At 42.3% G+C, this 24,557-nt stretch overlaps 1 protein-coding gene across 2 annotated transcripts in view; it reads left to right on the top strand.

Annotated features, from left to right (window-relative positions):
- LOC309326511 (C-type lectin-like) overlaps positions 1–21,355 on the top strand; it is a 51,523-nt gene extending 30,168 nt beyond the window's left edge. The window contains exons 1-6 of one of the 2 annotated variants that reach the window (XM_081835330.1): positions 15,192–15,252; positions 17,977–18,057; positions 18,286–18,377; positions 19,592–19,732; positions 20,243–20,357; positions 21,148–21,355. In XM_081835330.1, coding sequence (XP_081691456.1) covers positions 17,991–18,057; positions 18,286–18,377; positions 19,592–19,732; positions 20,243–20,357; positions 21,148–21,215 — 483 coding nt within the window. In that variant the 5' untranslated portion in view covers positions 15,192–15,252; positions 17,977–17,990 and the 3' untranslated portion in view covers positions 21,216–21,355. Of the gene's footprint in view, positions 1–15,191; positions 15,253–17,976; positions 18,058–18,285; positions 18,378–19,591; positions 19,733–20,242; positions 20,358–21,147 lie in introns of those variants that run through there. The other variant, XM_081835331.1, reaches the window with a different exon arrangement.
- Positions 21,356–24,557: the final 3,202 nt, after the last annotated feature.

Raw genomic sequence — 24,557 nt, 5'->3', positions numbered from 1 at the left:
GAGAGAGAGAAATCTTCAGGTGGTATTGTTATCAATAGAACATCAACCCAAAGGACAGATGTGTCTCTGTGGGAGGTATCCCCCTGACCATTTTTGAGACCCCCTTTTGGCAATGGCCTCCCGACCACGTTTGGCTAATTGTCAAGGCTAGGCGGGAACCTCAAAGTATCCAGCTTAGGGGGGAGGGGGGTCAGCAAAGCCAAGCTACCTAGCCAGGAGTCTCATAGTCCCGGGGGAGGCTGTGTGCGACCACACAAAAGCTGCCCCCCAGTTAATGTGGGGAACGGTCATTGTGCACTCCTGGACCCCTCCTAAGAAACCATTCCATTTCATTTATTGAATTTATATACCCAGAGGTTTCAGGGCGGTTCACAAAAAAGATCACAATATACAAAATAAAAATAAAAACAATACTGCAATAACACCCCCACCAACCCCCAAAAGAGCCACATTTTAGAGGGTAAGAACTTTGCTTGTTCTGAGACCTGAGGACCTTAGCAAAACAAATACTTCACCCTGTAATTTTTATAATTATTGATCAGCATCACTACTTTTAAATGTCCCATGGCAAATCAAATGCCAGGCACAATATAAGCCACAGAAACAGCCCTTTCCAAATGTGATGGTCCTGTGTTGTAGTCTATATAGGCACCTGTCCTATCAACTTACATAAGTTCAGTTAGGGAGGTAGATTTGAGGCAGGTACATGCCTCCATCTATCCAAGTTTCCTTATAACTTCAGCCAAGACTGAAATGTTGTTAGTGACTATAGGTAAACATGATGGCTTCCAGTTCAGCCCAAGAATGGTTAGTGCCCCACCTGCTTTTCCTGCTGTTGCTGATGCATTTTTCTTCTACCAAGCATTTGAGCTCTTGCAGATTGAGAAAAACAATTCAAACCAATTCATATGGTCCTCCAGCAGACATGATCATCGGTGAATTTATATCCATTACGATAGCAAACTTCAGAATGCAGAAATTTATGGAGCACCCACAAATCTCTTCATTATCTGCTCAGTAAGTAGTTACTTATTTACAGGGAATTTTCTGTTGGGTCCACAGATTACTCATGACTTGATGAAATAAACAACTGCATCGGGTTCTGTCTTCGGTTCTCCTGTCAGCCTTCACAGGGAACATTCAGATTTTTGTCCCACCACTTGAGTTAGCAGAAATAAACTCATCATCATCAGTCTAAGGCACCATATGTGACCTAAACAAATCCTTCTATACCACAGTGTTAAAAATGTTTTTCAGAGTTGTCTTTCAAGTAAGATATTCATTCATGTGAAAAGAATTAAGAAGTACATATTCATAGTCCTACAATACAAATTTGGACTTGCTTGAAATGCTATTCTACTCCCCCCCCCTCCCGCGCAGTTAATTGTGGTGTTTCTGTATTGTTACACTGAAGTGGAACTACCTACAACTTGATATTATTTTACATGATACCGAAAAATTCACCTTTTCATTTTGAGTCTGATAAACTGCAGTTTCCTCCTTTTCCCTCAAAGATCAAAGCCTAGCAATAGGGACACATTAACTTGAAAACAAGTCCCTTCGTTGTGTTCAGTGGGTACAGGGCCAGAATCCTGTTGAAATCTATGGGGATTCCAAAGTGCTTAAGTGTAGCTACTAGATTGCCCCTGCTTTTTGCCCATATGAGCCCCATCCACAACCCAGCTGAAGTTTTCAAGCTACTTCAGACCCATAGATGTTGCAACCCATCCCTGTGCCAAAATTTTCTTGCAAGTAAGCCTTGTTCAGTTCCATGGGCTTTGCTCCACACCCCAAACATGCATCAGCTTTTAGCCTGACAGTGCAAATCTAGGCATACCTACTCGAAGTAATCACCACTGAGCTTAGTGGTGCTTACTCCCAGGTAAGTGGCTGCAGCTATACTGCAGCTTAAATCAGATTTGTGTGAAAGGCAGTTCCACAGAGCCCAATGGGATGCTTCCTCTCAAATAATTGGGATCAAGGAGAGCTTTCCTTAACACATCTTTACATGGGAATAAGCAATTTCCAGTGGAAGGTTGTGTGATCACACCCTATAATCCCTTGCAGGATTATATGGGAAGCGAATCCCATTGAATAAAAAAAGAAGAGGAAGGTTTTGCTTCCCAAGTTGTTTTTAGGTTTTTTTAAAAAAAGGAAAGCATATCTATAAGGCTTAGATTCAAGGGCTGCTAAAAAGACATGTGTTAAAGCACACTGGTATACTAAAGAGTTGTTTCCCAGGTTGAATTGAGAACACATTGCCATGAATACTTCATGGTGGACAAAGCAGCAGAACAAGAGGTAGGCATCGACATTGCATATAAGAAAGAGGCAAAGGGAGTGTTGGGAACATGCAATGATTTAAAGGTAAAGGTAAAGGTACCCTAGACTCTAGGGTTGTGCGCCCATGTCACTCAAGAGGCCGGGGGCCAGCGCTGTCCGGAGACACTTCCGGGTCACGTGGCCAGCGTGACAAGCTGCATCTGGTGAGCCAGAGCTGCACACGGAAACGCCGTTTACCTTCCCGCTAGTAAGCGGTCCCTATTTATCTACTTGCACCCGGGGGTGCTTTCGAACTGCTAGGTTGGCAGGCGCTGGGACCGAACAACTATAGCGCACCCCGCCGCGGGGATTTGATGCAATGATTTACTCAGTATTAAATCCCACTGTGTTGGTGATTTTGAACCTAGTTAAGTGGGGAAAGAATTAGAGCCTGACTGAACTTGGCAGGTTAACTGCTTTTTGTTTCTGGGTTTCCAATATTCAACCTCACCAATTTATTCAGTTCGTTTCCGAGCACCATTCAAAGTGTTGGTGCTGACCTTTAAAGCCCTAAACGGCCTCGGTCCTGTATACCTGAAGGAGTGTCTCCACCCCCATTGTTCAGCCCAGACACTGAGATCCAGCGCCAAGGGCCTTCTGGCGATTCCCTCATTGCGAGACGTAGGGTTACAGGGAACCAGACAGAGGGCCTTCTCGGTGGTGGCGCCCACCCTGTGGAACACCCTCCCTTCAGATGTGAAGGAAATAAGTAGCTATCCTATCTTTAAAAGACATCTGAAGGCAGCCCTGTTCAGGGAAGTTTTTAATATTTAACGCTGTATTGTTTTTAATACTTGATTGGGAGCTGCCCAGAGTGGCTGGGGAGACTCAGCCAGATGGGCAGGGTATAAATAAATTATTATTATTATTATTATTATTATGAGCACAACAATGGATCTCCTTGAATCTACCATTTACATTCTGAACATCTAATCATAATATCTTAGGAGACTGCTGTAGTATCATTAGTTTGAATAAAATGTTATTGTCCTGTAGGCTGAAACATCCAAGTGAAAGACATGCATGAATCAAAATGAAAACTTCAACACAGTTTCTTTTCTGTCATGTTTGCAGTCATTCTTTGTCTCATTGCAGTGTGATCCCGAAAAACTACCAGCATGTTCTTGCCTTCGTCTTTGCCATGCAAGAGATCAACAAGAATGACAAATTCTTATCCAACATCACACTGGGATCAACATTTTATGAGAATGCTTTTAATCCTTCGCAAACTTGTTGGAACACTCTTGCTCTTCTTTTCATGGGACAACAAAATCCCCCCAATTACCACTGTAATGGGGAAGATAAATTAATTGCCGTCGTTGGAGGGCTCACCTCCCAAAACTCCATTGAGATGGCCAATATATTAAACACCTACAAGATTCCACAGGTATGTGTGTAGATACATAGATACAACCAGAAGGGCAGACATACACAGAAAACCCCAAAAGAGCATCCAGGTTAGCTTTTAATCCCATTACATTATGTTTTCTACATTTGTGTCCTACATTAGACTTGATATGAGTACTGTCACTGTGTTAAAGCCTCCTAGCGATGTGTTGCCTACACTGCCATCTCAATTACAATTGGGATTTCAGCAGGGGGGGGGGAATAAACCCATAATACTAATCATTCAATCTCTGATTCTTCCAAACCTGTTCATGCCGCAAAACTTATAATCACGGGAGCATGCAGCCTCCTGCTTAGAAACTTCTCCTAACCTGAGATGTAATAATGTCAGTGGTGTATACTTAGAAAAGTAAGAGCAGGTGGTTAACCACAACAATAGAGACGTATTCTTTCTTTGAAGAAATAGATGGTCTTTGGATTCTTAAAAATATAAATCATTTCCCTTTAGCTCAGCTATGGCTCCTTGGATCCAGTGCTGCATGACCAAAGGCGCTTCCCTTCCTTCTTCCAAATGGTCCCCAATGAAGAAGCTCAGTATGATGGCATTGTCTGGCTACTCAGGAAGTTTGGGTGGAACTGGATTGGCGTCCTTGTTTCAGATGATGACAGTGGAGAAACCTTCCTTCGTACTCTCAGACCAAGGCTTTCCCAGAAAAATCTCTGCATTTCTTGGACATTGGTGATCCCACTAGTGACAAAATTTTTACCTAATGAGCTAGTTCAACAAAAATTGAGACCAATCATGTTTGTTCTCACAAAGAGGGGAATGAATGTGATTCTTGTCTATGGAGACAGTCAGTCTCTAGAGGGTTTGAGACTGGTTTTAATCTCCCTTGAGGTTTTCTCTATGTACCCAGTGGAGAGGGTGTGGATTACAACAGCTCAATGGGATTTCACTGCAGTGCTGGTTGGAGGCAATTTTCCTTCAAAATCCTTCAATGGCACCTTGTCATTTACACTCCATTCAAATCCAGTTCCAGGGTTTCAGGACTTTCTACAGACCATAAATCCATGGCAGCCAAATCTTTATTTCATCCAGCAGTTCTGGGCCAGTGCATTCCTCTGTTCATTCCCAGATCACAATCTAATTGACACAACCTATGAACCCTGCACTGGGAGGGAGAAGCTGGAGAAACTCACTGGACCCGTGTTTGAAATGGAAATATCCAGCCAGAGCTACACCATCTACAATGCCGTCCATGCAGTAGCACATGCTCTCCATAGCATGTATTCCTCAAGAGCCAAACGGAAAGTACTGGGTGAGAAAGGGAGACAGCATAAAGTTAAGCCCTGGCAGGTATTGTCAACTACTCTCATCTGTGTTAGAAGCACAGGAGTTATTATTACTGGTTCATATGTTTCACAGCTGAGCCTTGGCGTAGAGGAGAGACCTTGGGGATTTTCACTGGTGAGCTCTATCATTGGGAGGGACTTGATCTCAGTTAAAGGCCACATGCTTTGGAAGCTACACATTCAAAGCTCTTTAAATTAATCCATCCAGGATTCTCCTACTTGGGGCTGCACAAGGATGAGGGGTGTCCTCTGTTATAAGAACTCGGTTGAAACCTTGAATGTATGCCAAATAGAACTGTGGCCATTCAGAGTAGACAGTTCTGGGCTACAGAGAACAATGGTTTGACTCAGCACAAGGCAGTTGCATATGTTAATGGAGGAAGTTTTATAATTACCCAGAATCTATGCCAAGTTAAAAACCAAGTCATGTCTCCTAATATTGGAACTGGAAAGGCTTACAGCTCAATGGCAGAACATCTGTTTTCATTCAGAAGGTCCCATGTTCAACTCCCAACATCTCAAGATCATGATGGGAAAGACTCTGAAACCCTAGAGAGCCAATAGCAACCAGTGTAGAAATGACTGGGCTATATAGAGCAATGATTTGACTCCCTGCAGGGCAGCTTTCAGCATCCTAGAACGTACTGATGAATGGTAGTAAAAAGCCAAAGGTCCAACTGGGAAATCGAAAAGAGAGAGTGTATTAGTCTCCAAGGTCTTTGTTTTTCCCCCCTCTTGCAATCTAGCTTCACTCCTTCCTGAAGAACATCCACTTCAACAACAGTGCTGGGGAAGAAATCTCTTTGGATGAGAAGGGGCAGCAGGCAGGTGGCTATGATCTCCTCAACTTGGTCACATTTCCCAATAAGTCCTTCCAGAGAGTCCGAGTGGGGAGAATGGACCCTCAGGCCCCCCCAGGAAAAGAATTCGCAGTGGATGGAAGTGCCATTGCATGGAATCCCAAGTTCAAGCAGGTGGGTGTGACCATTTTTTTGTTTTAATTATCATCCATCATCATCTTTAATGAGAAGATCAGGGGATCCAGGAAAACACAGAGGGCTACAAAGGAGAAGTGTGGGGCGGAAAGCTCTAGTACTCCGTGATCAAATACTACCTTTTTTTTTTTAAAAAAAAAAAAGATATTTATTAAGATGTTCAAAATATTACAAAATGAAAAAAATACAAAAGAAAAATACAAAAGAAAAATAGTTAAAAACAATTCCATCTTTCCATTACTTATCTTTCATTTGCTTGTTTCCCGGACCTCCTCACACCTCCCTTTTTTGTATTCCAATTCAATTTGTTAGTTCAGCAAATCCTTTCCCTCTTTGTTTATCCTAGTCTTTAATCTTAAAGTATTATAACATTAAATTTTTACCTGTTAATAATCCATTTTTTCATATTCTTTTATAGCATTACAGCTAAAAACCACTTAACTTCTTATCCAACATCATTCTAACATTCATTAATTTTACAGTATTTCTGTAAGTAGACCTTAAATTTTGTCCAGTCTTCTTCCGCCGTTGCTCTTCCCTGGTCTTGGATTCTGCTCGTCATCTCTGCCAATCCCATATAGTCAATCACTTTCGTCTGCCACTCTTCCACGGTGGGTAGGTCTTGTGTCTTCCAGTACTTTGCGATGAGTATTCTTGCTGCTGTTGTAGCATACATAAAAAAGGTTCTATCCTTCTTTAACACCAATTGGCCGACCATGCCCAGGAGAAAGGCCTCTGGTTTCTTAGGGAAAGTGTACTTAAGTACCTTTTTCAGTTCATTATATATCATCTCCCAGAAAGCCTTAATCCTTGGGTACGTCCACCAAAGGTGAAAGAATGTACCTTCAGTCTCTTTGCATTTCCAACATTTATTCTCGGGCAAATGATATATTTTTGCAAGCTTGACTGGTGTCATGTACCACCTGTATATCATTTTCATAATATCCTCTCTTAAAGCATTACATGCTGTAAACTTAATACCTGTGGTCCATAACTGTTCCCAGTCAGCCATCATAATATTATGTCCAACATCCTGTGCCCATTTAATCATAGCTGATTTCACTGTTTCATCCTGAGTATTCCATTTCAACAGCAAGTTATACATCCTTGACAAAGTCTTTTTCCACCTGGAAGCCAATTTTTTTGTCCAAATTGTATGCCTCCATTATTTGATAATAATGAAGCCAATCTCGCACTTTGTTTTTTAGTTTTTCATAACTCTGCAATTTCAGTTTGTCTCCCACTTGTTCCAAAATTTCCCAATATTTCGGCCATTTGGCCTCCCTATTGAGCTTTTTCTGAGCCTTCGCTTCCATCGGTGACAACCAACTTGGGGTTTTATTTTCAAGCAAGTCCTTATATCTTATCCAGACATTAAACAATGCTTTCTGACAATATGGTTTTTAAATGCTTTACGTGCTTTGACCTTATCATACCATAAATATGCATGCCATCCAAATACATTATTGAAACCTTCTAAGTCCAAGATGTCTGTGTTTTCAAGAAGTAGCCATTCTTTCAACCAGGAGAAAGCTGCTGATTCATAATAAAGTTTAAGGTCTGGCAGGGCAAATCCACCTCTTTCCTTTGCATCCGTTAATATTTTAAATTTTATTCTGGGCTTCTTGCCCTGCCAGACAAATCTAGAAATATCTCTCTGCCACTTCTTGAAACAATCCATTTTATCCAGAATTTGCAATGTTTGAAACAGAAATAACATTCTTGGCAATACATTCATCTTTATCACAGCAATACGGCCTAACAGTGAAAGCTTCAAATTTTACCAAATTTCTAAATCTTTTTTCACTTCCATCCAGCATTTTTCATAATTGTCTTTAAATAAGTTCCCATTTTTAGCTGTCATGTTAATCCCCAGGTATTTCACTTTCTTAACCACTGTTAATCCTCTCTCATTCTGAAACCTCTCTCTTTCAATCACTGTTAAATTTTTCTCTAAAACCTTTGTTTTTAACTTATTCAGTTTAAATCCTGCAACCTGACCAAATTCTTGAATCAGTTCCAAAACTCTTTTAGTACTAGATTCTGGCTCCTGCAATGTCAATACTAAGTCATCTGCAAATGCTCTCAGTTTGTACTGTTTAGCTCCGACTTGTATACCTTTAACCAACTGGTCCCTTCTGATCATATTCAACAGAACCTCCAGGACCGATATAAAAAGCAATGGGGAAATTGGGCAGCCTTGTCGTGTCCCTTTTTCTATCTTAAATTCCTCCGTCACCTCATTGTTAACTATCTTTGTTACTTTGTTCAAATTTGTTGATCCAGAGCTAGTTTGAAGCTAATTGGGAGTTTAGGGTTAAGAACAAGGTCTTTCTGAGTGAGGAATTGGCAAGTGTTTAAAGCTCTTGAAAGGGACTGTTGTGCTCTAAAATGCGTTGTTGGCAACAATCATGGTTTCAGACTCTGTCCCACTATGTGGAGCCAAGTAGAAAGAAAATAATCTACCACCTGAAGTGTGTGGTCACTAATGTTGATGGATGGAGTACCGGTGATATCCTGTCCCAGGAGGTTGGTCTCCATCAGGCTGTTGGTGAGGCCAAACTCCATGCAGGCTTGGCCATAATGCGTGGGATGAAAGCATCCAAAAGGCTAACGAAAGGGCTAATGCTCAGAAGGCTATAGAATGCTGTGCTGTCATATGCCTGAAGTTTAATTAATTTATAAACTGCTATATAACTGGAGGTCTCAGGGCAGTTCACAGAGTAAAATCAACATATAAAACCATAAAATACATAATGAATACATACATAAAACATAATGAAAATAAAAAACACAATGGCCCCCCACAAAAAGCACACATAAGAGGGAATAGTTATGTAAATTTCTACAGCTTTGGCAGTTATGAGCAATCTAAACAGAGCAGCAGGAATGTTCTGTTGTGCTGCTGTCAGTCTGTAACAGTATTTATCTTAGATAAAAATCTATCTAAGATGTATTAACAATGTAAATAACACCTACATGCATTGTATAGTTTAATCTGAAAGTCGGTAAGAAAGAGAAGCAGCCGGCTCCTTATTTCAGCTCTCCTCTCCCTCCAGGAGGGAATCAGCATTGGGTTATGGGTTATGGAGAAGGTTGGCACTATCTCCTCTTTACCATTCAGACATGTGCTGTGCTGGCCAAATGGTTAAGTGACAGCACAAAGCATCTTTATCGGGGGGCCTGATGCTTGCCCAGGGAGCAAATGCTTGACAGCCATCCTCTAATTTCAGTCCTGTGACTTTTCTGCTGCAAAGCGGACATAGATGTCAATAAGAGTTATGTAGAGAAGCAAGCTTATTCCATTCAAAATCCCTTGCTTGTCATTACGATTAGATGCTTCCCATTTCCACCTGTGTTGAGAGCTGCCACCCTGGACAGAGTATGTTTCCCCAGCAGGGAAAGCAAATCTGTTGCTATGACTGTGTTCAGTGCCCTAAAGGGAGGATTTCAGTCCAGAAGGGTAAGTGAAGGAACCCAAGTCAACTGGAATTCCAATCTTCCTCTCCAACACAGACATTCATGTTTCAGTCTTATTGTGTCTGCTTATTTTCTGTCATAGATCCCAAGCACATGTGTTTATATGTTACTGATACATATTGTCCTTTCCTCTCTCCTCCCCTTTGGATAGCCATTCAAGAGTATATTGTGTGAAATAACGTCCACATGGGAGTAACCACCTTTGAAATCAAGATGACATACATCTGGGAAGAAATAATTAGGGTTGCACTCCATAGATTCCCTTTTTGTCAGCATTGAACCAGCAGCCAACATATTTTCAACTTCTGTGATTAACAACTAGTGAACAATTTTCTCTATTGTATCCACACAGTTTCAGTCCTTAGGAAAAGTTATTTCTTGTCAAATATAGATCTTCCCAGTGAGCAAATGACAGGTGACCTGGCTGTTTCATCCACTCCCAAACTCAATTACAGAAAGTGTAGAAACACTTGGGCTGCAAGCCTTGAAATGCAAAGACATGGGGCTGGATGCAGAGATAGACATGTTTAAGGAGGAAACACTGAAATCAATCAGTGTACTGCAACCATGACAAATAAATATGAATGGATTGATTAGTACAGCTGAGATGCTCATGGAGGAACCATCACTTAGTTGTGAAAGTAGACTTTGGTTCTCAGTTCAGTAATATGTTTCGTGTACCGCATACAGTGGTGCCCCCGCAAGACGAATGCCTCACAAGACGAAAAACTTGCTAGACGAAAGGGTTTTCCGTTTTTTGAGTCGTTCCGCAAGACGAATTTCCCTATGGGCTTGCTTCGCAAGACGAAACGTCTTGCAAGTTATTGCGAGTTTGTTTCCCTTTTCTTAAAGCCGCTAAGCCGTTAATAGCCGCTAAGCTGCTAAGCCGCTAATAGCCGCTAAGCCGCTAAGCCGCTAATAGCTGTGCTTCGCAAGACGAAAAAACCGCAAGACGAAGAGACTCACAGAACAGATTAATTTCGTCTTACGAGGCACCACTGTAATAGACGGTATCAATAATATTAATAAGTATCACTTCAAGAAATGCTAAAAGAATGCTTCTCACTTTCAGATGCAGATCAGTGTGAGAAATGCCCAGAAGATCACTACCCAAATGCCTTTCAGGACCAATGTATTCCGAAAAAATTAAGCTACCTATCCTATGAGGAGCCCTTGGGGGCAATGCTGGCCTCCTTGGCTCTCCTGCTTTCTCTGGTCACAGTTGTTGTGATGGGGACCTTCGGTCTGCACTGGAACACTCCCATTGTCAAAGCCAACAACTGGGGCATCACCTGCACCTTGCTCTCTTCTCTGCTTCTCTGCTTTCTCTGCTCCTTCTTATTCATTGGCAGGCCTACAAAGGTGACCTGTGTCTTGAGGCAAACCGTCTTTGGCATCGTCTTCTCCATTGCTGTGGCTTGTGTGTTAGCCAAAACCCTCACTGTGGTTCTGGCATTCATGGTGACCAAGCCTGGGAACAGCCTGAGGAAATGGCTTGGGAAGAGGCTGGCAGGATCCCTTATCACCTTCTGCTCTCTCATTCAAGCTGGCATCTGTCTTGTGTGGCTGGCATCCTCTCCTCCATTCCCAGAGTTTGACCTGCACTCCCAGGATGGGCAAATCATAGTGCAGTGCAATGAAGGCTCCGACATCATGTTCCACCTTATTCTCGGCTACATGGGTCTTTTGGCCATTGTGAGCTTCTCTGTGGCTTTCTTTGCCAGGAAGTTGCCTGATACTTTCAATGAAGCCAAGTTGATTACCTTCAGCATGCTGGTCTTCTGCAGTGTTTGGCTATCCTTTGTCCCCACTTATCTGAGCACCAAAGGGAAATACATGGTGGCTGTGGAGATCTTCTCCATCTTGGCCTCTACTGCTGGCTTACTGGGTTGCATCTTCCTCCCTAAAATCTTCATCATTATACTTAGACCTGAGATGAACAGTAGAGAGAGGTTAGTAAGGAAGAAGGATGACCATAGTTGAGAAGGTGAAAGAGATGCCATTAGCCAGGGACCTTATGTTCTGGCAAGGAGATGTTATTTCCTTTGTTTTTATATTCCATCTTCTATGCCATCCAAGGAGCACATAATTCTCCCTCTCTTGCTATTGTTTTCTCAACAACTCTGAAGAAGCTTAGATTGAGAGATGGCATCTGACCCATGGCTGAATGGGGATTTGAACCCTAGTTTCCCAGTGCCTAGGACAACACGCTAATTGCTACACATTAGGCTGAGGCTATAAATACTGTTACTTACAGGGGTCTGCTTCACCAGGGTGTTGTCCAAATGGAATGTTATGTGGAAGCAATTTGCAGCAGGATTGAAAATGGAGTAGCTGCTGAGTGCTTGAAAAATAGGACATCAAAATCATTTGAGCTCTTGTTAATTCATGCTAGCTTACCATTCTGCTTACCAAAATAAATTAGAAGTTGGTGGGACATGACCTTGATCCCAGGAAGACCATAATTATACAGTTCCTACATAATAAATGTATCTTTTAAACAAATTTCATTGCTCAAAGTTAGGATATATGTGAGAGAGAACTTTATATCCATCTGGCTCTTTTTCTTCTTTTGTTTCATTCTTTTCTTTTTATCCTTTTCTGTTTTGAATAGTTTCTTTTTATTGTATTGTGAAAAGTCTGAATTAAACTTTATACGCAAAAGACGTGTGGGGTGTGTGTGTGTGTGTGTGTGTGTGTGTTAAGAAAAAAAAATCCCCAGTGGACCATACAAACATGCAAAGCGTCAAGCGTAATTTAAATAACATGACAGTGGACATACATGTTTAAACTCAGAGTTCTGGATGCTGTGAGAATATTTTCTCTGTTCCTGTAAAAGAGATATTCAGACCAGCATTCCTACTTACACCCACTCTAGATGCTCTTCAAAACAAACAAACAAAACTCCTATCTCTGCCCTGGTGGATTTCTTTTTTCCATAAGCACCCAAGTGCTGTGAGGGGTTGTGTGTGAGGAAATTGCTGTCACCAGAAAAATACAGCAGCCACAGAGGTTTAGTAGCAGATACCAGGGGCTATCCACACAATACTCTAGTAGTAGGTTCCACCTCTTTCCATAATATTCTAGTGATAGAACAGCCTCTTTCCATATGAACATGAGATCATCTTCTGAGGCTCTCCTTCGTGTGTCACCTCCTCGAGAGGACTGGAGGGTGGCAACATGAGAATGGGCCTTCTCTGCAGTGGCTCCCCGTCTGTGGAATGCTCTCCCCAGGGAAGTTTACCTGGCGCCTTCATTAACAACCTTTAAGTGCCAGGCAAAAACATTCACTTTTAACTAGGTCTTTGGTTGACCTGAGCAACATCCCATACCCTTGTGTATGTGGCACTTTGGGGGGAGGTATTATTGAGCTATGGATACACACACACACACACACACACACAGTGATCTTTATAGGTGAACCACCCTGAGACCTCTGGGTATTGGGTGGTATATACCGTATTTTTCCCTCTATAACACGCAGATTTTTTCTCCTAAAAAGGAAGGGGAAATGTCTGTGCGTGTTATAAAGCGAATGTGTGGTCCCTGGAGCCGAAAAAGCAGGCAAAAATCAAATCGCGCGTCTCCTAGAAGGGAAACTTGAAAAGAGGAAGTGGCTGCTTTCCTGCATTCTGCCTCAGGGTCTTACTGCCCACCCTCCTCTGTTTCGTTGCTGTGTTTGCTGAAACGGAACAAAGAGCAGGGAAAGCCCCTCCCCTCCAGGCAAGCAGAGGGGAATTCCTCTGCTCTGGTGCTGCTGGGGGAGAGGGAGAGAGAGGGGGGGAGGGGAGGGAGAGAGAGAGGGGGGAAGGGAGAGAGAGAGGGGGAGGGAGAGAGAGAGAGAGAGAGAGAGAGAGAGAGAGAGAGATGGCTGGCTTGGGTGGGGGGAAACTTTTGCCTTTCTTTCCTCCCTCCGTTAAATCCCTCTCCTGCATTCTTAGCCAGCTGCTTCTCTGCACACCCCTCTCATGTCCCTTCTTTGTTTTTCCTTCGCTCCCCACTTAAAATGTGGTTACAAAGCATAGATCCACATGGATCCTCAGGATCTTTGCATTGGGTCACCCCAAATTCACCATCAGATCACATAGCATGTCCATGGCTACAGCCTGCCCCCCCCCCAAATCACGCACCCACTGTTGCCTGGGGCTGCAATGGTGCAAAAACGTGGTTAAAAAGCATGGATCCACATGGATCCTCAGGAGCTTTGCATTGGGTCACCCCAAATTCACCATCAGATCACATAGCATGTCCATGGCTACAGCCTGCACCAAAAAAATCACGCACCCACTGTTGCCTGGGGCTGCAATGGTGCAAAAATGTGGTTACAAAGCATGGATCCACAGGGATTCTCAGGATCTTTGCATTGGGTCACCCCAAATTCACTATCAGATCACATAGCATGTCCATGGCTACAGCCTGCACCAAAAAAATCACGCACCCACTGTTGCCTGGGGCTGCAATGGTGCAAAAACATGGTTACAAAGCATGGATCCACAGGGATTCTCAGGATCTTTGCATTGGGTCACCCCAAATTCACCATCAGATCACATAGCATGTCCATGGCTACAGCCTGCCCCCCCCCCAAATCACGCACCCACTGTTGCCTGGGGCTGCAATGGTGCAAAAACGTGGTTACAAAGCATGGATTCACAGGGATTCTCAGGATCTTTGCATTGGGTCACCCCAAATTCACCATCAGATCACATGTCTGTGGCCACAGCATGAAGCCCAAAAATGATACATCCACTGTTTCATTCAGAATGTTTTTCCCCTTGTTTTCCTCCTCTAAAAACGATGTGCGTGTTATGGTCAGGTGCTTGTTATAGAGCGAAAAATACGGTAATTTCAATAAATAATAAATAATTGAGTCAACTGGATGCTAGTGGGGGATGATGGGAGATGAAACCCACCCTTATCCCTGTCTAGATTTTCTCCCAGCCATAACAACAACAACAACAACAACCCAGCCACTCTGGGCGGCTTACAGCATATCTAAAAACAATCCTGGAAATCCTCGAATTGAACCAGGGAGGAGGTAAACCTAAAGTAAAAGAGCATGGACAGCAAAGAGATTGAGATCTCAGTTCTCCCTGAAAGAATGAAAGAAATCATCTTTCATTCTCATGGAAAAAATGGACTTCACCAAGTTCCATTTTTATATGTAGATTTAAAAAGGAAACTAGTTTGAATTTATAGCAGCTATTTTCACAGTTGTGGCTTCATTAAAACTTTGCCACGTGGATTTGCCTATCATGGAATCCCTTCATGTAGCAGAGGATACTGGGAAATGTTACACTGTAAACACTCCATTTTGAAGGAAGCTGGCCATTCTTCGCAACAATGTGAAGTCTGTGCCCTTGAGCAAAACGTGCACTCTGTTCCCCTTTCATTTTAAAATCAAACATATCGAAAAAGTACTCCACCTAGATATGGACTAAGCCCCAGGTGGTAGATGCATTATCTGATGTCAATTATGTGTGCTTATTTTATTTAGGGTATTTGCTTTCCAACCCATTACCAGAAACCTAACTGTATAGTGAATGGACTAATTGTGGGAATTTCAGGGAAACTGAAACATATTTCTCCTATCCATATCTACTCAACATATGGCAAATGATTGAACTTTCATCCTTCCCCCTTCCCTGCCCCAACCCCCAACTTCACCAAGATCTATATAAGAATCGAGGCAGCAGCTTCAGAGACAAACTTGCCCCTGCATAACGCGATATCCATCACCTCACAGGACGAAACTTGGGTAAGTTGGAGACAATCACAAACTCACTTCTGATGCTATGGCTACTGATTTATGTTTTGTATTGGGGGCTCTCACTAGCATTATACCCTATACCCACATATCTGTCCACATCCTTCTTCCATCAAAGTCTCATTCAGTTCTCGCAGGTAAGTATACATATACTATGTGGGTTTGTGGGTTGGGAAGTTGAGGAGAAGAAAGCAAGGGCATGGGTGTAGTAGAAGAAGAAGTAGAACACTCCCCAGTTTAAGCTCCCCACCCTCCATCACCACAGTTACTTATATTTGAGCCAAGGAGAGGAAAATTACCATATTTTTTGCTCTATAAGACTGACTTTTTCCCTCCTAAAAAGTAAGGGGGAATGTGTGTCCGTCTTATGGAGCGAATGCAGGCTGCGCAGCTATCCCAGAAGCCAGAACAGCAAGAGGAATCGCTTCTGGGATTCAGAAGATGTTTTTTCTTGTTTTCCTCCTCCAAAAACTAGGTGCGTCTTGTGGTCTGGTGTGTCTTATAGAGCGAAAAATACGGTAAATAGCACGAGGAGGCAAAGTGGAGGGAGGAGTTTAGTTCCCCTCAGTCATTCCCATTTTCTTCTAAAATCTAGACCGTGCCAAGCCCCAATTTTAAACATTCCTTCCTCCTTTCCACCTGCCTCTGACCTAACTAAACTCCATATAAGAATTAAGGCAGCAAAATTGGGAGACAGACTTGCCTGTAGAAAGAAGAATCCACCACCTCAACAGTACTGAACCTGGGTAAGTTGGAATTGAGGTTGGGGATGGAGAGAAATTCAGTTCAGTTTCCATTCAAAGACAAACTTATTGAATTTGCACTATCTGAAACAATATGAGAGCTGAAACACAGCCACCCTTTGAAATTGGTTCCTCTTTGAATTTTTCAACACAGTTGAATTTCCCATTGAATTTCCCCAGCTGTGTAAGATCAGTAAAGATCATTGGCAAGGGGAGGGAAACACCTTGATAATTCCAGTGATTTTTATTCAGCACATGCAAGGCCACCTCTGTCCTGTCTCTGCCCTTCCATATCTCCTTGTTTAGATGGATAATGCTAGTGGGCTACCCCATACCAGCCAAACTAGCCATGCCATTTTCCAGCCAAACCCTCCTCTGCCAGAGGAGAGGCACCATCACCAAATAGTGCCTTAGCCAATACAGGTGCAGAATTTTCCAATATCCTATCCATCAAATTTAGGAGGCAACCAATCACAGGTTGAAGCCACAGGAAATAAACACACACGACATCAAACTTTCTCAAACATGATTATTTGCTTTGCTAGATATGCAAAAAAAGGATGAGTTGATGGTGTGATTGAGAGCAATACTGTACATTAGTATTCTTACAGGATACTCTTACAGAGGAGGTGTGCTCTTCTCTCTCATAACTTATGGCTGCACCAAGGGATGAAGTATTAATGGGGTTTCCTATTTTGTTTGCACTATATAAAATCTTAATTTACGCAGTTACTACAGTTAAGGAAGGAATGGGACTAAAGCCCCCTGCATTTTAGTCCCATTTTAGTTAGAAAACTAGACACTGTTTCTAAGGCTGGTTTGGAAAGGGAGCAAGAGGATAGCTGTTCAGAAGATAAGAATGACTGGGAGACTTTGAGAGGGAGAAGCATTTTTTAAAAAAGAAAGAGACTAATGCACTCAAATCCAGGGGAGATCCCCACTACATCCAGATTGCTTAGATTACTGCCAAATAGATGAAGATTGTTTGAGAAAGAGAGGTGTGTGTGTGTGTGTGTGTGTGTGTGTGTGTGTGTGTGTGTGTGTTTTCAAATTTCAAATTACAACTCTTGCTGACATCCTGGAGTTTACATTAGGAGGGGGTGGGAAATCCAGAGACCTCAAAATATTGCTGGACTCCAACTCCCATCAGCCTCAGAAAGTATGTCTAATGGTTGAGAATGATGATAGTTCCAGTCCAACACCCTCTAAAAGGGCCACATGACATACCTCTGACATAAGGAATATGCAAAACCGTTTGTTTACGTGTAGCTGCCTGGACAATGCAGAAAGTAGATTGAAACAACCCTGATTTTGAATCATCACATTTGCTTGGGAGTAAATCGTTTTCCATATAGCAGGCACGTCCAACAGGTAGATTGTGATCTACCGGTAGCTCACTGGATGTCTGTGGTAGATCACTGGTAGATCAGTGGCTCCTTCCAAAGAAGCTCAACAACTTTGATCTAAACCCCCCAAAGGGGGGGTAGATCATGGCCAGTTTTTAACTCTGTGAGTAGATTGCAGTCTCTTGGGAGTTGGCCACCCCTGCCATACAGAAAACAGATACCAGAAAGCAAGCGCTGTTGTTTTTCATCAATACTTAAGGTGCTTCCAGATGGAGGGTTTTACAGTCACCTGCTCAATGGTCTCCAACCTTTCTCTATAAAGCTTTCTACATTTCAACAGCTCCACTTTTACAGTTGACTCCACTTTTACCAGGCAAAGAATGGCAATTCCACATTTAAATTCCTAGTGTGGAAGTCCCATTAGTGTGTATGATTCATCAACCATGACAATTTGAAACTTTAAATTCTTTCTTCTTCCTCCAATCTTCAAATAAAAGTTCAAATAAAATATAATTGTTATTTTAAACACAGAAAAATACTTTCCCCTCCCTTCAATCACCACCCTGGATCAATGACATTCCATGAATGCACCTCTTGAATTCATGGTACATTACTCTTTTCCAAAGGTAAACAAAGGAAGATGGGATTCGTCACCAAGTTCAGCCTTTACCTTCTTGGAATTCTGGTCTCCAGTTCTTTCCCAGGAGGTGAGCATTATACCAAATCACCCAGAAGTCTTACATAGGGCTAAGCAGTCACTAAAAGGTACTCCTTAGATTTTGAATGGAGAGCAGCCCAGCTAATCCTATTGGGACAAAAGAGCAGGGTTTTAAAATATTCTGTGTTTTCCTCATGGGATCACCAATAATATAGCTAAAGAGCAAACTCTTAGTTCTTTTGGTCCTCTTTATTTTCTTCCTTCTTTCTCCATACAGCCAAGACCAGCTCATGTCCCAGGGACTGGATGCAAAACCAGGGCAACTGCTATGCATATTTCGATTATGAGATGTCATGGGAAGATGCTGAGGTAAGGCACATCCCTCTCCTACGAAAGCATAATGTTATGTGAAAGTACATGAGAAGCATCTTAGACTCAACAAAAGAGATTTGATTTGTTATGATAAGGTGAAGTAGTTTACCAACCCAGGAGAAGAAGCAAGTCATCTGTGCATGAAAAGAACAATAGTGTGCAGTTTTAGGAAAAGGCATGTGGGCTAAAAAAGGGGGGGGGGGTCAGACATTGTTTGCCTCTGTAGAGATCATTTGGAATATGCAAACTTGGGCTTATTGAAGTGTTTGTTTTGACCCTCCACCTGTGCTCAACATGCATATTTGTGAATGGACTCAGATATTACAATAGGCCAGTCAGCTTCCTGTGACTGCCAAAGAGATTTACCAACCCAAGGTAAATGCTACACTCCTGCAAATCTTCATAGCTTTAGAGAAGGGGTTGGTTTCAGCGGTTCTCAACCTGTGGGTCCCCAGAAGTAGCTATTAGAATGTAGAGAGATTATACAACAATGAACATTCATCTTAATTTGCATGAGTATTTATATAACTTCCTATTAATCGTCCATCCATCCCACACTTTTCTAAGCATTTCTCCATCACTTTCCTAACCTCAAAAATTATTGTTTCTGTAGTAGATTTATTGCCCTAGAATCGCAGCTCACTTTTATTCCCTCTAATTGTACGTTGGTGTGTCCTTCATTCCTCATGCAAAATACTCAGAGTCTGGAGGTGCTGTCAGACTAGTAACATTGCATCTGACCTCACATTTTGAGAATTTCACTTTGGGATTGGGAGGTACGAATACGTGGTGTGTGTTTTTCTTGCAATATCTCATTCAGTTCCTCACATTTCTGCAGCAATCTGTCATTTGTTTGTTGGTTGGTTGGTTTCTCAAGAAAATTCTTCAGCGTTTTAGTTCAAATTTATCCTAGCAAACACAGTTTTCTAAGCAGTTTTGTACCTTTCCCTCATATGATTCATTGTACATGTTGTCTTCACCCATGGATTCCTTTTAATGCATACTTTCCCCTAATGCATGCTCTTTAAGTGTGAATTTCAATATATGCTTGTGTTTCAGTCTCCTTCCTTCCTTATCTTTTTTTTTTTTTTCTTGTTGGACAGTTTGAACGTGAGGGATTGGCTTTTAAATGGGAACTGAATTGAATTCATCCCCCGCCCATGCTAGTGGGGTATTAAATTCATATCCAAATTCATTTATTCCATTTTTAGATTGAGTGCCAGAGCTATGGCCGTGGGACCCACCTTGCCTCTATCCTCACTGAGAAAGAGGCAGCCTTGGTAGCCAAGCACATTGCCACATACCAGAAAAATCCAAGTAATGTTTGGATTGGGCTCCAAGATCCCCGTCAGGTGAGTTGTCTTCTCTTATTCTATTTCAGGCCATTGTCAGTGATGTAGGAGCCAATTCCTAGGGGCTGAGGTCCCTCCCCCTCATAAAATATTTGAGGGGGCCAGCCCCTTCCCCCCATTATTGGGCACTGTCATTCAAATGTGTGATAGATTATATGGGGCATCGCTTACCTGCTCCCTTCCCAATATTTTATTCAAGTTGGCACCCCTAATCATTGAATAGTGGCTTCTTAACACCACCATTCTGTCCTTATCTCAATCATCTCCCAGGATTAATCCAATATTTAACTTCTCCATTATGTTTATGGGGGTCCTCTAATATCTCCATCCTAAATGCCAATCGCTTCACTCTGACCAATGCTCCACATAACAAACCAATGACAAACTTAGTTGGTCTCTAAGGTGCTACTGGAAGGAATTTCTTTATTTTGTTTCAATGCTCCACATGATCTTTTAACGGAGCTCCTCATTTCAAATGACTGCATGATCTCTTCCATATCATTCCTGCAGAATGGGCGTTGGAGGTGGGCTGACGAATCAACCTTCAATTACCGAAGCTGGAAAACAGGGGAACCAAACAACTCGGGTGGCATGGAGTATTGTGTGGAGTTGCTGCTTGTCTCTGGTAAGGAAAACATTTCCAGGGTTGAGAAAAAGACATTTGCAACATGGATTTTACATTGCCATCTGCTTCTCCATCCATTGCCAATATTTCTCCAGATTGTATCAAACAAAGTTGTACTTAGTCATCACTACCTAGGTAAAGGTAAAGGGACCCCTGACCATTAGGTCCAGTCATGGCCGATTCTGGGGTTGCGGTGCTCATCTCGCTTTATTGGCCAAGGGAGCCAGCGTATAGCTTCCGGGTCATGTGGCCAGCATGACTAAGCGACTTCTGGCAAATCAGAGCAGCACACAGAAACGCTGTTTACCTTCCCGCCGGAGCGGTACCTATTTATCCACTTGCACTTTGACGTGCTTTTGAACCACTAGGTTGGCAGGAGCAGGGACCGAGCAACGGGAGCTCACCCCGTTGCGGGGATTCAAACCACTGACCTTCTGATCAGAAAGTCCTAGCTTTAACCCACAGCGCCACCCGCGTCCCTCTTATCACTACCTACAATCATCACTCATACCTCATCATTTCCTACAATCAATTAAATTTAAAGAGTTTACTCTGAGGATAAGTTGGTTGGATACAACACTCAGCCATGTGCTTATCTGTACCAAGGTTCACAAATTAATTACTCTGTACACCAGATCAGCAGGGGTCCATTTGTTGAGCATGAGTTAGAAGGCTTTGACTATATCCAATCTGCATAGGTTGGTTGCATGTAATTATCTTCATTTATATACTTTATCCAGAAAACAGTGGTTGCCAAACTGATGTATGAGTCTATTATCTCAAATTTCAGATTTACGGAAGTGGAATGATAAAAGATGTGATCAAATGAATACCTTCATTTGCAAGCAAGAGCTGTAAAGCAGTCCTACAGTTCCCAACAGTGCCAGCTGGGAGCTTTGACTGAAGTCAGATGCCTCTGGTATCATTTTCTCCTCCAACATCCCTCAAAGAGAAAGACCAGCTGTCTCCAATGACTCTAAAATAAACATTCATGTCTATAGCGTTGTCTTCTTCAGTCTCCATCTTTGACATTTTCTTGTGGCTTCAACTCTGTGTAATCCTAATAAATTCTCTCATAGGCATATACTTCCTAGTGCACTGCTATCCTCCTCCATCCAGCCGTACTTACAACTCCACTTCCAGTGTTGCAAATCTCAACATGATGGGGGTGGGTGAGTTGTACTCCTTTCATGGAAGTCCCAGGGAAGCAGGAACATTGTACCTAAGGAGCATCATCCCTGCACTGCTGCTTATATCATGCAAGGCATCAAGGAAGACATCAACATCAGTGCAGTTTTTTCAAGATTCAGTCCACCACTTTGATTCAAAAAGACATCGTTATATCCAAATATAGGCCAAAACCTCTGCATTTTCCAGGAACCATCAAATCAAAATGGAGATAATATATTCTTTTCTTTTTCCAAAATGAATTTTATTTGGTTTTACAAATTTAACATTATAATCATACCACTTCCTCTGAATCTTTGGACTTACCACCTTCCCCTCTGTGGGTTCTATTGTTACCCTTTTCTACTGCATCTTTTCCCCATAAACCAAGTTTTTTATAACTCCATTATATCCATAATTCTCGTAACATTACAAGTGTTATTGTGGTTCTGCTAGTGTTTTCAGCTGCTTACAGTGGTCTTCTAGGTAAAATATTTTTTTTCCCCATTTCTTATTAAAAGTTTGGTCTTCCTGGTTTCTGAGCTTTCCCGGTCAGTTTTCCCATTTCGGCATAGTCCAACAGTTTAATTTGCCATTCTTCTCTGGTAGGGACTTTATCTTCTTTCCATCTCTGGGCTAACAGCATCCATGCAGCTGTCGTCGCATACATAAAAAGCCTTTTCTGCTCCCTTGGAATTTCAGCATCTACAATTCCTAATAAAAAAGCCTCTGGTTTTTTTATATAAAAGTTATTTCAAACTTTTTTTTCAATTCTTTATATATCATTTCCCAGAATGCTTTTGTTACCTTAAACATCCACCACATATGATAAAAGGTGCCTTCTTTTTCTTTACATTTCCAGCAGATATTTGTACCTGTCTCATACATTTTTGCTAACTTACTATGAGTTAAATACCAACGGTACATCATTTTCATATAATTTTATTTCAACGTACAGCATGCCGAAAATTTCAGATCAGTTTTCCATAACCTCTCCCAGGATGAGAGTTGGATATTATGCCCCAAGTCCCTCCCCCAGTGTATCATAACAGATTTAACCTGTTCATCCTGGAGATAATATATTCAAAAGAGTTCAAATCAGTGCAGTTTAGAATACCTCTGTCCAACATCTTGATTGAAAATTGCATATGATGGTTTCCTAAGTAGACCAGCACTCACTCTACCATCTCAGGAACTGTCACACAAATTTGGATGACAACAACATCTCCAGGGGTCCAGACTACGGCAGTTCGTAATGGCTTGGTCTGCCATTTGATTCAAAATGGCATCTGGCAGTTTCCAAACATAGATGAGAAATGGTTCCTCCATCTCAGAAACCATTGTGCCAGTTTTGGTGATGACATTTCAAGGGCTGTCTGACTGGTGGACAGGTGGCTAGCGGAACAACATTCCAAAATATATAGCAGACACTAGCAGACAGTATCTAGGATTGCCCAGCAAGTCTTAAAAAACAAATGATAAAAAGATTGATAAATGGATAGGGGTTTCTTAATTCTTAGCAAAAATAATATATATATTTATTTAATCTTGTTCAGTAAACTATAATATACAAACCCTTCAGTACTAGTTAAAATCAGTGCAGTTTTGAGGGGTTTGGTTGAGGGTGGCACACTCTACTTCTAATCGAAAGAAATAGGGAGGTGCTATGTGGCACTGTGGGTTAAACCACAGAGCCTAGGGCTTGCTGATCAGAAGGTCGGCGGTTCGAATCCCCGCGATGGGGTGAGCTCCCATTGCTCGGTCCCTGCCCCTGCCAACCTAGCAGTTCAAAAGCACGTCAAAGTGCAAGTAGATAAATAGGCACCGCTCCGACGGGAAGGTAAACGGCATTTCCGTGCACTTCTCTGGTTCACCAGAAGCAGCTTAGTCATGCTCGCCACATGACCCGGAAGCTGTACACCGGCTCCCTCAGCCAATAAAGCAGGATGAGCACCGCAACCCCAGAGTCGGTCATGACTGGTCCTAACGGTCAGGGGTCCCTTTACCTTTACCTTTTATGATCCTTGAAGGTCCTAGCTTCCCTGGTACATCTCACTGTTCATTGACAGAGCCTGCTCCACTAGAGCTTTTACTTGAGCTAGTGCCACATCCCCCTCTGGAGAAGATTCCTTCAGTGACAGCATGACAGTTGGGTTTTCTCAAGAGGTGTCAAAATATTTGCAATTTTGAAGGTCCCAGTCCACCTTTTAGATTCAAGTTGGTGTCCAATGGTATCCAAACATGGACCAAACCCCATTCCTTGATCTCAGAAACTATCATGCCAAATTTGGTAAATAGTATCTCCAGAGCTGTCCAAAACAGTGCTGTTTAGGAATGGTTTGCTATGCCACCTGAAAATTAAGTAAAGAAGTGAGAACTATTGCTGAGTTCCAATCTCCTTTTGACCACCCCACCCCCAACATGCCAAATTTTCTGCATTTTGATTTGTCCTTTTCTCTCACAGCTTGCCATTTCCCCCTCACTCAGAATTCGGTTCCGTACTGGTAAAATGAAACAGGACACACCCTTTCAGAAACAATTCTCCATTGTTTTCAGGGTTGCTGTGACCCCAAGCCTCCTGCAGGTAGAGGGAGATCTCAAAAGGTTCTAGCACTGCTTCCTTTACCAGTCAGGCTTTTAGCCTGCCAAAATGTCCTGACCTTTAGACTCTGACTATTTCAACAAGGAAGCATTATAGGTGCTCTGACGGTATAGCCTCCATGTGTGCCTCAGTATTCATAAGTCTAGCCCATATTTGATGAACACCCTTAGCCATAAACAGCAGTTAAAACATTAACTATCTACATCTGCAAAGATGATATAAAGTCCATAAAAGTGGTGAGTAACTCATAAAAGTGGTGCCAAGTCCTTTAAACAAAGAGGGGGAAAGAACACATTGTGATCAAATGCACCGGTTTCAATCCTTCTTAAATGTATTCGTCCAGCCTATTTGCTTTCTTCCCAGCATGCTTCCTTGAAACCATCAAAATATATTAGCTCTATAAATGCTCTCCTTCCCCCTACCTCCCACCC

This window comes from Podarcis erhardii, assembly GCF_964252035.2.
Source record: "Podarcis erhardii genome assembly, chromosome: 13".
Classification (NCBI taxonomy): domain Eukaryota; kingdom Metazoa; phylum Chordata; class Lepidosauria; order Squamata; family Lacertidae; genus Podarcis; species Podarcis erhardii.
This window is presented reverse-complemented; position numbering and strand designations above follow the sequence as displayed.